The sequence below is a fragment of the Nerophis lumbriciformis genome, linkage group LG10 (assembly GCF_033978685.3).
Source record: "Nerophis lumbriciformis linkage group LG10, RoL_Nlum_v2.1, whole genome shotgun sequence".
In the NCBI taxonomy this organism is placed as follows: Eukaryota; Metazoa; Chordata; class Actinopteri; order Syngnathiformes; family Syngnathidae; genus Nerophis; species Nerophis lumbriciformis.
The window spans coordinates 36,928,007-36,940,495 of record NC_084557.2 but is presented as its reverse complement, the minus strand read 5'-3'; the positions used below and the strand labels follow the sequence as shown (position 1 = coordinate 36,940,495).

At 37.8% G+C, this 12,489-nt stretch overlaps 1 protein-coding gene across 4 annotated transcripts in view; it reads left to right on the top strand.

The window, feature by feature from the left end:
• sergef (secretion regulating guanine nucleotide exchange factor) overlaps positions 1-12,489 on the top strand; it is a 43,198-nt gene that overhangs the window by 4,036 nt on the left and 26,673 nt on the right. For all 4 annotated transcript variants that reach the window (XM_072913950.1, XM_061969663.2, XM_061969661.2 and 1 more), the window contains exons 3-10: positions 2,439-2,591; positions 4,704-4,798; positions 5,594-5,654; positions 5,735-5,848; positions 5,927-5,989; positions 7,609-7,767; positions 7,836-7,987; positions 11,250-11,286. In XM_072913950.1, coding sequence (XP_072770051.1) covers positions 2,439-2,591; positions 4,704-4,798; positions 5,594-5,654; positions 5,735-5,848; positions 5,927-5,989; positions 7,609-7,767; positions 7,836-7,987; positions 11,250-11,286 — 834 coding nt within the window. The remainder of the gene's footprint in view (positions 1-2,438; positions 2,592-4,703; positions 4,799-5,593; positions 5,655-5,734; positions 5,849-5,926; positions 5,990-7,608; positions 7,768-7,835; positions 7,988-11,249; positions 11,287-12,489) is intronic.

Genomic DNA, 12,489 nt, shown 5'->3' with positions numbered 1-12,489 from the left:
TCAGCCTCCAGGTCCCTCTTCCACGTGTTCCTTGGTCTTCCTCACTTTCTTTTCCCCTGGGGAATCCAGGTCATGGCCTGCCAGGTGATGTTAGACGTTGGTTTCGTCAGGGTGTGGCCTATCCAACTCCATTTTATCCTCCTGATCTTTTCCTCCACTGGTGCATGGAGTGCACTTTCTTTTTTTTTACCATTTACATTTTTATAATATGATACAAATATCACATTCTTATTGGATTTATTGATAAATAAAATATAGATAATGAGAAGAAATTGCCCCGACTTTTTCACCCTCCTTGCATTTCTAGAAGTTACTTTCTGTTTACTTAGAGAGTTTACCCAATTGAGCTTATAGTTACCGAATGTGCTGGTTCCTGAATAGGATTAACAGCAACAACAGCCATTGCTGCTGTCAGACCATATAGGAAAAATCAAGATGCTAATGCTAAAAATGAATTAGCTAAATGTATATGTTGATTGGCAACTTTAAATTGGCCCTAGTTTGTGAATGTGATTGTGAATGTTGTCTATCTGTGTTGGCCCTGCGATGATGTGGCGATTTGTCCAGGGTGTACCCCGTCTTTCGCCCGAATGCAGCTGGGATAGGCTTCAGCCACCCCTGCGACCCCCAGAGGGATAAGCGGTAGAAAATGGATGGATGGATACATACATACCTCTGTTTCGATCTCGTATTTCTTCCTCTTCCTCCGTATTTCCCCTCTTGTCCCCGCAATTTCTTTCTCAACTTCCTTTTTTTCTCTTTCTATCCCCTCCTGCTCCAATCCGGCTGCGCCAAACATTAAAATAAATCCATTTAATAAAGTCACATACAAATAAGGCAACAAGAGAAGTATCTCACACCTGTCTTTTGTAAAGTAAATATGTAGAGCAAATATGGGCATCTACATTAACAAGTAGATCAATAAAAAACATTCTAAAAAATGTACAAATTAAAATGGAAAACAATCAACATTTGCACACTCAAATAAAAATATAGCTCTTAAGAATCCAGAACAATATTTAATGTTTCTTCTGCCAAGAAGGTATATATAGTGTTTTTCAATTTAGTTTTTTTTTTTTTTTTTTTTTTTTTTTTTTTTAAATAAAACTTTGTTATAATATTTCAGTGTGTGTATAAAGACATTATGAGAACAGTCAACAATACTGCGATAATAATGATAACGTGATCATTTTAGTCACAATAACTGTGACATCAAATTTTTTATATCGTTACATCTCTACTCTATGTGTTAGGATAGAGTTCAAGGGTGGACCCCGTGATGCAGAGAATGGAGGCAAGGTACACGATAACAAATACAAATATTTAATAAGTCCAAAAATGGTAACTAAGGGTGATGGGGCAAAAGTGCACACCATGGGAAATATAACTAAAGTAGTCTCTTTCAGAGGTTGGCGGAGCAAAGGTCAGGACGCACACAGTGTGGCAAAAACTAGTCCTCTCAAAACAAGGTGGCTAGGAAAACAAAAACACAACGAGGTCAATATACAGAAATATAAATAAATAAATGATAAATGGGTTGTACTTGTATAGCGCTTTTCTACCTTCAAGGTACTCAAAGCGCTTTGACACTACTTCCACATTTACCCATTCACACACACATTCACACACTGATGGAGGGAGCTGCCATGCAAGGCGCTAACCAGCACCCATCAGGAGCAAGGGTGAAGTGTCTTGCTCAGGACACAACGGACATGACGAGGTTGGTACTAGGTGGGGATTGAACCAGGGACCCTCGGGTCGCGCACGGCCATTCTTTCTCTGCGCCACGCCGTCCCATATATATATGCGAAGGCAACATAACAGGGAAGCAGAATCAAGGTAGCACATGTCAGAGCGGAGTTCAGGAACAATAACCGGCAGGGACCAGCTGGTGGAGACGCGCTTAAATGCTACCAGGAAGTGATTAGCAGCAGGTGTGCCTCGTTGGGGACAAAAGACTGAGGAAGAAACTGAAAAACCAATAGAGAAGGCAGGGAGAAGACAACAAACATAACACTATGTAATGTACTGTAGTGTCAATATAGTACTGTTTGGTACTGCAACGTTGCACTACTTGATCTGTCTTTTTAAGATTAAAATGATCTCAAACGTTGAGTCTTTTCCTCTCTTTCCCCTTCCTTGCTGTTTTCCTTTGGGCCATTTCTCATCCATTACCACTTTTCGCTGCTCCTCACCACACAGATCACGGCACCCACAACGCGCTCATGTGTGGTGTATTACACCAGCCGTGCGTACACAATGTCTAACTATTTTAAGTTGTGCTATGCGGATTTTGAACATTCTGTATTACACTGATTAAATAATTATTGAAGCAACAGAATAGAAAATGAAGCTTTTTTTAATGGAATTAATCGCTTTAATTGATTAGTCGTTGCAGCTCTAAATAATATGTCTTATTACGATATTGTTTTGTCCAGATGACGGAGAGGCGTTTGCATGTGGGCTAAATGACAGAGGCCAGCTGGGACTTGGCCACACTGCCAACTGCTCAACACTTCAACGCTGCTCGGGCCTCAATCAGAGAGTCACAAATGTTGCCTGCGGATGGGATTTTACTCTTCTTCTCACTGGTAATTACCATTTACCATTTTATCCGAGACACACCTTGCTCTTTTTCTACCATTGTTTCACTTAGGCTTTCTACTTAAAATTATGTTAGAATTAAATTTGAGTTATCCTATTAAGGAAATCATTGTTGACTATCATTACAGCTATAGACTCTGAACTGAAGGAATGCAAATGGTAGTTGCTCAATACAGTCAGGAAGATAAATGTTTAGAGCTGATAGGTGATAAACACGACAATCAGAACTGTGTGCATGTGAGAGGCACAAAAAATTATTAGATGTTTGATTGATTCCACAATGTTGTCAGGCATTGAACATTCACAATAGCTTGCTGATAAAATAAGAATTATATTACTTTCCTCTGTACTTGGGATGTAACGATAATAATAATAATAATGGATTAGATTTATATAGCACTTTTCTATCAACGAGATACTCAGAGTGAAACGGTATAATGATAAACCGCGGTATTATTCCTGACGGTTAGTAATACCGTTTACATTTTTAATTACCAAAAAACTTAATTTATTAATGCATTTTAGGCAACACTGCTTACTTCCGGAAACAAACCCACAGCAGCGCTGGCGCATGCGCACATGCGTCGTTCAGTTTGAAATAACATGGCGGAACACAACCATATGGACTTTGCGATAGAAATTTCCCCTCGGATTAAACAGAGCCAAGCGCTTGGTTTAACTTTATTTTCCCTCGCTTAATTTCCTTGGAGTTTTGGCGTGCGTGTAAAGCGTGCTGCAGTTTTTAGATGACGACAGGTGTGGACAATACTGGAAACAGGCGCATCTGTCCCACACTAAAAGTATACAGCTAAGCAGAAAACTATTTGATGTTGCTTTCATTTTGTCAATACAGCGTCCATCAGCTGCTGTAACAGAGTTAATGACGTGAGGAAACATGCAGCAGGCGATATGTAGGGAACATTGCCACAACTTGTTAATAAAGTCTTTAGTTTGTTTACTGGGATGCTCACTTGTCCTTTATTTAACTGCAAACTTTATCATTGATTAAATAACATAAATACTAGCTATAATATTTTTATCTCATCAAACTGAACGCAGGCTGTGAAGATTGTGTATTCAACATGAGAGGTAACCACTCTTGTTTATTTTTGTTGGAAAACTGTTGGTGTTTTTGGAGAAGAACAAAGCTTGCTTATTAGACTTTAATTTCATTAGCCAAACTGCTTTGTGTTTTATATTTTCTTATTATTTTATGGCGTATAGGTAATTTCTATACGACATATTTCTGCTCAAACTCTTAATGAATCTGTCCCGATACAGCATCTACATGTACATACATTTGTATATATAAATATACACAACTTAAAGAATTCCTCTCTCTATGAAAATGTAAAAATAGAGATAAAGACATCATGTAATGAGAAAAAGATGACATGTTGATACTATTAATGAACATAAAGACAAATATTTGTCTTCAAATATATGGATAAAGTTTATCTATTGCCTTTTTATTAGACATTGCAAACTGCATGATGGCGTCGCGTTCACACTCCAACACTGTTTTACCTAACATAATGAATAATCATGATTTCAATATTGATAAAAAATAATCTTAATGATTATTTTGGCCATAATCGTGCAGCTCTATGTGTAAGACTATTTTTATCGACATGGACAAATGTGCAGTTATGTCTTATGGCCATCAAGTGCCACCTTGTTTGTCATTAAAAAAAAAAAAAAGATCTCTTATGTCCGTTGAGTGCTATCTTGCACAATCACATTTATTTATTTATTTTCTACCATATGACTTTGTTTTTAATGCTTGTGTTGCTTTCATATGCACATTCAACTTTCTTCCTGAGGTATTTTTATCTTCAATAATGTTTCTCCTCCAAAGGAAATAATTTTCAATTGTTTGTGTTTTTTTAATATAACTTGGTTAAAAGATTTCCGTTTTAGTACTTTTTGAAAATTTTGAGGACATTTAAAAATACCGCGATAATAATAACCGTGATAATTTTGGTCACAATAACCGTGATAAGAAATGTTCATACCGTGACACCCCTACTCTGTAATAAAGTGTGTATTTGTATTGTGTTTATGTATAAATAGATTATTATTCTATTTGTTTCACACAGATTGTGGTAGATTGTTAGCCTGTGGCTCCAATATTTTCGGACAACTGGGTATTGGTGACACGACGACACATCATGCGGAGCTGGTGCTGGTTGAGGTGAGACAATGGATGCAGCTAAAAAAAAATTTTGTCGATTGGCTTAATCCTGGTAATCTTTATTATGGGCTTGTTTGTGTCATTCTAAACCATCTGCCCACAATATTAGGTACAACCTGATTAGCGACAATACAAGCCCTGCATTAAAATTGCTGCCTTTTACTGTGTGTTAACTTTGATAGCACTCAGCAGAGGGTAAGCATTTTAATAAAATATTGTAGTCTAAAGTACTGCATAGAGATGGAAGTGATAACGACCATACACAGTAAGCTTTTTTGTACAGCACAGCTCCATCTGTTGCATTTACTGGAGCACTTGGCCCTAATCCAAGCTGACTCCAACAGAAAAATGTGAACATGAATTCATGATTCTCACGTTTATTTAGTTCTGTACCTTAATCCCTGCTGCACTTTTAGTTACATTTTTTTGTGAAAATCAGTCATGCTTTAGTTAACTAATATCAATTAAAAAACAATCTTTCACTTTTTGCTTTTCCCAATTAGTAGAGTTAAAACTTCTGCTTAGTTAATTCCCCCCTGGAGACAAATATTGTTTTATTAATGTATTTATTTTTGTTACCTTGTTTCAGAACGTCAGTTGCAATGCACTTATACCTTTACTGCAAACTGTAACTACAATAAGAAGTTGTTTTAAATTAATGCCTCGTTTTGCAGTATCAATCAAAACTAGCCGTTGTTATCCTCGTAAAGGCAGAATTGATCATTGTATCAGTACATTGGGTTGCGTGGGTGTCTATTACGTTGTAACCTTTAAGCATAATTGTGTTGTTCTCAGGGTCTAACCGAGCGTGTGGTCAGTGTAGCAGCAGGCCTCAGGCACGCTCTTGTCGTCACCGGTATGTGCACTGGAAATATCTTTGCGTGTTTTCGGTCAGCAAAGAAACCTGCACAACTACATCCTCTTTTCTGTTTACAGACTCCAGATGTGTCTACCAGTGGGGCACAGGTCTTTTTAATCTTGCCAAGAGAGCACTCAGTCTGAACCCTGTTCCACCCCACCTCAATTCCAAGGTTCCTTCACTGGTACCAGGTTACTGCAACTTTGTTTTGACAAATATGAATGGGCAATGCTGATTTTTAATTGTTTTATTTTTTGGCTATGTTTCAGGTATGGATCAGAAGGTGCCGCACATCGTTACTGCAGGCTCAGCTCACTGTGTGTGCCTTACAGGTATCACTTGTAGCAGGCCGCACAAAGCACCTAATCCAAGTGTTTAAAATAAACCAAGAAAAGTGGCAAATGCTGTTTGGTAAATACTTTACAGAGACCTTCAAAGCACATTCAGGGTTTCCCTCAGGTTGTCTCTATATATGTGGGGGTGGGGGCTTGGCGAGTAGCGTGGAGAGCATGTGGTCGATGTGACATCATCATATATATGAAGGGAATAATTATTTTGATTGGTAATTATGGATATATTTTCTTTAAAAAGGCTAAACAAGTGTTTTATGTTTATCTGAAACAAATGCATTATGCACTGTATATTAAAAACAAATATATGTTATTAGTTATTAGCAATAACATAGAGGGACAAACAGTAGAAAATGGATGGATATTTTTTCTTATATGATATTGCTCTTCATCTCTATTTTTCAATTGTTGCTGCTTATTTTAAAAGGTAACATGGGCTACACTAAAGTCTACCCTCCCTGAATGTTGCAATTTAGTTTGCCAATTATGTAAACAATCTTTTGAATTGGAGAGGGAAAAAAATACAGTAACTTAAGGTGGTTTATTGATATTTTTCACAATGAAGTCGCTATAAAACTAAACACACTAAGGAAATTACCTTATATATACACATGAAGTGCATATACATGTAGGAATCACGTTAAATTATTATTACAGTTTTGAATAAACTGAAATAAAGCAATACAATTATACAGGATGAAGGTTTGCTATAATGCCGCTAGCTTAAGGCTGAGGTACAGTGGAGCAGCTCATTGACAGTATAACCAAAATTAGCATAGTCAATCGCTGGGCACATACATGGAAAGACAATTATCCACACTTACATTCATACATATGGAACACTTACAGTCTCCAATGAAGCTAACAATGTTAGGTAACACAGGTTGCTAGGTAACACATGTTAGTAACATCAACATGCATGTTTTTGGAATGTGGGAGGAAGCTACAGTACCCAGAGATAACCACACATGCATGGGAGAACTACACATACAGATGTTTAAACAAAGGTTGGAAGACGCACACGGCGTAAAGTTCGACGTTATTGTCTGCAGTAATGTCAAAATGAGGGTAGACATGCCTTAATTACCTTGAAATACCTTTCTCTTCAAATTTTCTTATTACTTTTGCTGGGTGTAAACTCTGTTTTGGTGCATGACAAGCTGTAGGGCTCCTGACAGGCGATAGATTCACGCTTTATTTTTATTTTTTTCTAAATTAAGCACAGAGAAACGTTTTATTGTATTTGAGATATTTTTCAGACTTATTATGGCTAATAATACGTAACTGGTGGACTATATACAGTGTATCCATTCATATAATATGTTAGTTTTTCAAGTTGTATTCATGTAAAAAAAAAAAAAATTTTTATGAAGGTGTGGCAGCATTTACATCACAATCAATTACACGTAAGGGAAACCCTAACATTAAAAACTAATGCATTTGAAATATTTTTCTACCCACAAAAATATCGCATACCATTGTCACACATCACCTTGTCTTAAGACTGGTCTGTAATTAATGGATTGGTGGTTCCTGATTACGTCTTTGTCTCTGCAAGATGAAGACTAATAATGGTGCTCCTGTTGTGCTGTTATTTGCAGGAAATGGTGATTTGTTTCTGTGGGGAAGCAACAAACATGGCCAACTCACTGCTACAGAGTCTTTCCTGTCCACTCCCACTCAGCTGAAGCGCTCACTATTGGGTGGAGAGAAAATTGTCAAAGTGTGGAGCGGCTGGACTCACGTTATTGCCCAAACAGGTAGAAACACCTCAATCTTTTTGTCTCCCTTACATCTTTGATTAATGACCAAAATAACCCTTTTGCAGAGAGTGGTAGAGTGTTCACATGGGGCAGAGGTAATTATGGACAACTGGGCCGTCCTTTGACAAGGGCTCTAAATAGTGAGCACCAGTCTGCAGATGGTGGAAGTCAAGCTTACGTCCCCGCAGAGGTGAAAAGCCTCTGTGAAGCTACACAGGTAAGACTACTATAGTAGTATTAGTTAGTGATGGTAAGGTTCTTGTTCATAACCGGTTCCTAGTGTATCAATTCCTTGGAATCGCTTGCCATTAATTCAAACGGTTCTCTTAACGATCCTTCCAGGTGTGGATGACGTTGCGTAGTGACGTCCGATCTCAAAATGTCGGAGCCGGGGCGCAACATACGCTCTTCAGTTGACTACATTTTACAAGAAAAGATGGCAACAGCACTACTTGTAATAATTGTAAGGCTGCTAGTTCATCAAGAGGAGGACATGCAAGCAATATGCTAAAACATTCAAACACATAGCATGAGATAATTATAAATGAATGTCGTGTTTTAAACCGGTCTGATCTCCTCCCAGCAGCAGTAATGCTAGCATGTCATCTTAATACAACAGGTACTAACACCTCCTATCATGTTAGCGATATTATTTGTTCAATTGAAAGTAATGCCTTCTCATTTAGTTGAGCATGACGAGAAACAAATTCTAACTGGCTCCGAGTTTCACCTGTATAATTTAATGACAGAAAATTTGGTTGCAGGAAAACATGCAACTCGTATACGTGCCTCTTGAGATCTCACTGTAGGCTTTGTAAGGTCATGTTACCACGAAAGTAAACAAATTTGATGCTAATACACCCTTTTTTCTCTTTTTTTTCCCACATAAGAATCGATAAGAGAATCGAATCGTTAAGCAGAATCGAAAAGTCCCTTTCAAGGTTTCTCGTTGTTCCCATGGGGTTGAGGTTTTTTTGCCCTAATGTGGGATCTGAGCCGAGGATGTCGTTGTAGCTTGTGCAGCCCTTTGAGACACTTGTGATGAAGGGTTATACAAATAAACTTTGATTGATTGATTGATTAGTTGATATAATTTAAAATTACGAATATATAATAAATTCACTACGTTGCTTGATGGGTGATACGTAAAACACTCTCTCCACACTTTCCCGTGTTTGGCACATTTTATCTGCTTGATATTTTTGATTACAAAACTTTAAGGAGGTTGTCAGGGAAGTGAACAAGTTAGGAGAGGAATTTTCACATACTCTTAATATTCAATGTTTTATTGTTTATACTTCATATTGCATTGTCGTCAGGGTCTGTTGAATTAGTTGATGTAATGTGTTGTTAAGTCTGTTGTTATAGCTTGTTTTGATCAATGCAAACTGAATTGTTATTTTGGTACAAATGATTGCTGTCACGTCACAATCAAAGCTCTGTTGTGTGGCGAAAAAAGCGTTGAACTGTGTGTGCGTGCGCACAAGCATCCATATTACAGCGTATTGCTGTTTACCCTAAAAAAAATGGCTTTACCGCAGGTTGTAGTGTATTCTTGCATGTTTGGCAAACTTCCCTCTTCAATTTGGTATGAAATTAATATGCAGACGTAAAGCATTGTGATCGCAGATTACTTGTAAAAACAGCTGTGTTAACATGATCACAGATCACTCTGAGACAGCACACATAGTTTTAATACATAGTAATAAAATATATAAAAAACAACTATAACAAGTGATACCTGTAAAAAAAACAACTGAAGTTAGTGTAGTGATTTCAATACCAAATGTATTTAGATTCTTATTTAATTATATTACACATCATCCCACCTCCAAAAAAAACATGCACCAGGGGATAGGTTGATTGACAACACTAAATTGGCCCTAGTGTGTGAATGTAAGTGTGAATGTTGTCTGTCTATCTGTGTTGGCCCTGTGATGAGGTGGTGACTTGTCTAGGGTGTACCCGCCTTCCGCTCGAATGCAGCCGAGATAGGCTTCAACACCCCCCGCGACCCCAAAAGGGACAAGCGGTAAAAAAAATAGATGGATGGATGGATATATTTAATACCTATATAACTACACTAACTTCAGAACCAAATTTTTGTTAGCCCAATGTGGGTGGAGACAGCAGTTTATAAAACAGGGGGATGCAAATTATGTAATGTGTTCAGCAGAGAGGCAACACCAGAAAACGATTTAAAGATTATGTACAAATAAAGTAAATTTGATACGACTAATATGTTATGAAAAATACTAGCTAGCCAATAAATAGGTACAGTACTTGCGTCTTAGAGAAAAAATGACAAGATAATTTTTTGTAGTGTCAATTTTGGGCTAGTTTTCATCTTGTATTACCTGGTTAGTCCAGCAGGAGGAGCTACACATCCACAAATGGAAAAAGAAAGCAGCTGAAAGTTATTTGGTTCTAAGAGCGCCACAGTTCACCTTGCGAGAAAGAGGCTTCTTTATCATTATATGTGCAATAAAAAAAGCATGCACATTTTCCGTTATCACCCACAAGGGACTGAACCAATAACATCCTGCCTAGTCAGAGGTTTCTTCGCCCATTGGGACCAATGTGACACCATCAGGGGACTGCAGCAGTTAACCTATAGTCTAAATGGTAGCTGAAAGGACATGGTTGTTAATAAAATATATGTCAGGGACGGCCAAGGGCAAGCGATGGATCGTTCTTGTCCTACGTTCAGAAATCGTTGCTGCAGCAGTGGCGTCTGTCAACGGGCCATCACCTTCCGTGCGTAAAGCTAAAGGTGAAGATGGATTTGCTGAGTGGACAATGAATCTCCTTGCATGCTCAGCCATGATAGTCGTCTCTCGGGCCCAGCATTGCGTGCGTGCACTCCCACCGAGTTAATGTTTAGTTAGCTGTTATATTTGTAAGAGGTGTATGAGCATAACAGGTGGAGCAAATGATACCCTGTGATTGCACTCACCTGCCTCTCCTGTATGCTAAAACTAAAAGGAAAGTAAGCAGCCAAAGTACTATTAGAGAAGATGTATCTACATTATCGTTCTATTGCAATAGGAGAGGGCTATAACAATGAAGGAAAGCACTTGGAGACCTTTTAATGTTTCTATTCAAGTTTAGATGTACGTATATATTACTGGTATGTGGCATTTCCAGGTTTTGCAGTGGTTAAGAGTGGTGCAAAAATTCCAAAGTTAAAACCGATCTTTTAAAAGAAAAACAAGTTTTTGGTCTGCAAAAACAGGGTGCACACTCGTCCATAGCATGAACTTCACCTGCAGCCAGCAGCTTTATTAAAACAGTTGCTATGTTTTTCCACCAAATGTCAACCTTTTTAAGAGGAAATTAGCAACAAAAGTGTTTGTTGGGATAAGTTTGATCTTATTTATAGTTTCTCAGTTTCTGATGGCTCAGCCATGTTTTGCGAGGACATACATATGAAGTGTAGACCAACATCATGAATTGTAATGTTTTTTATCCCCCTGCAGATTGCATGTGGATCTGAGCATAACCTCGCCATTGTTGGTAAGTAGTCTCCTTAAAGAAAGGCATTGTTTAAGATCAACTGCATTTGATTTCAATGATAGCACAAATTAGGATAGCTAACAATAGATTGAATACTGTTCAGTGGTACCTCAATTTAAAGAAGAAGCGCACTTGTTTTGTAATTTTGCCTATCGTTCACAATCATTATGAAAGACATGACGACAAATGTTTTTATAATGCATTCTCACTCGTAAATAAATGTAAATAAAAGTCAGCTTACAGCGGAGCCAGTCTTCCATCCTGCCCATAAAACCCAATAAAAAAAACATCCCAAAAACCGCCAAAAATACTACATTTACATTTAGTGACTTCGATATTACCCAAGTATTAGTGATATTTTTATTATAAGCGCTAACTATTTATAGCGGCGCTGTGATGTTGTGGGCCAATGTTGACATGATCAGCTGCTTCCTCGCTTCCTTGCTCGTCAAATTTTATTCCAGATCATAAATCATGGTTGAAGCACAAGGATGTATTCCAACAAGTTGGTTCACTCTGACAGCCAATTTAGACTGGAAAATAGTGAGAACGACACGAAAAGACGCTTGGTTCCACCCACCTTTTCTACGCAAGGATTATACATCATTCCTCATCTAAATGGGAATAAAAGAACATCCTAGCAGTCAGAATGCTAATGACAGCAGAAATTGTGCAGTAAGTGATGTTTGTTGGTTGGCTTTCATGAAGTCTGCAGTGAGTAGAAAACAGTGACGTAGTTGGGAAAAGAAAAGCGAACGGCGTGATGCGTTTTTTAAATTAATGTGACTTGCATGCTTGAAATGAGCAAAATACGAACAAACCCCGTTTCCATATGAGTTGGGAAATTGTGTTAGATGTAAATATAAACGGAACACAATGATTTGCAAATCATTTTCAACCCATATTCAATTGAATGCACTACAAAGACAAGATATTTGATGTTCAAACTCATAAACTTTATTTTTTTTTGCAAACAATAATTAACTTAGAATTTCATTGCTGCAACACGTGCCAAAGTAGTTGGGAAAGGGCATGTTCACCACTGTGTTACATGGCCTTTCCTTTTAACAACACTCAGTAAACGTTTGGGAACTGAGGAGACACATTTTTTAAGCTTCTCAGGTGGAATTCTTTCCCATTCTTGCTTGATGTACAGCTTAAGTTGTTCAACAGTCCGGGGGTCTCCGTTGTGGTATTTTAGGC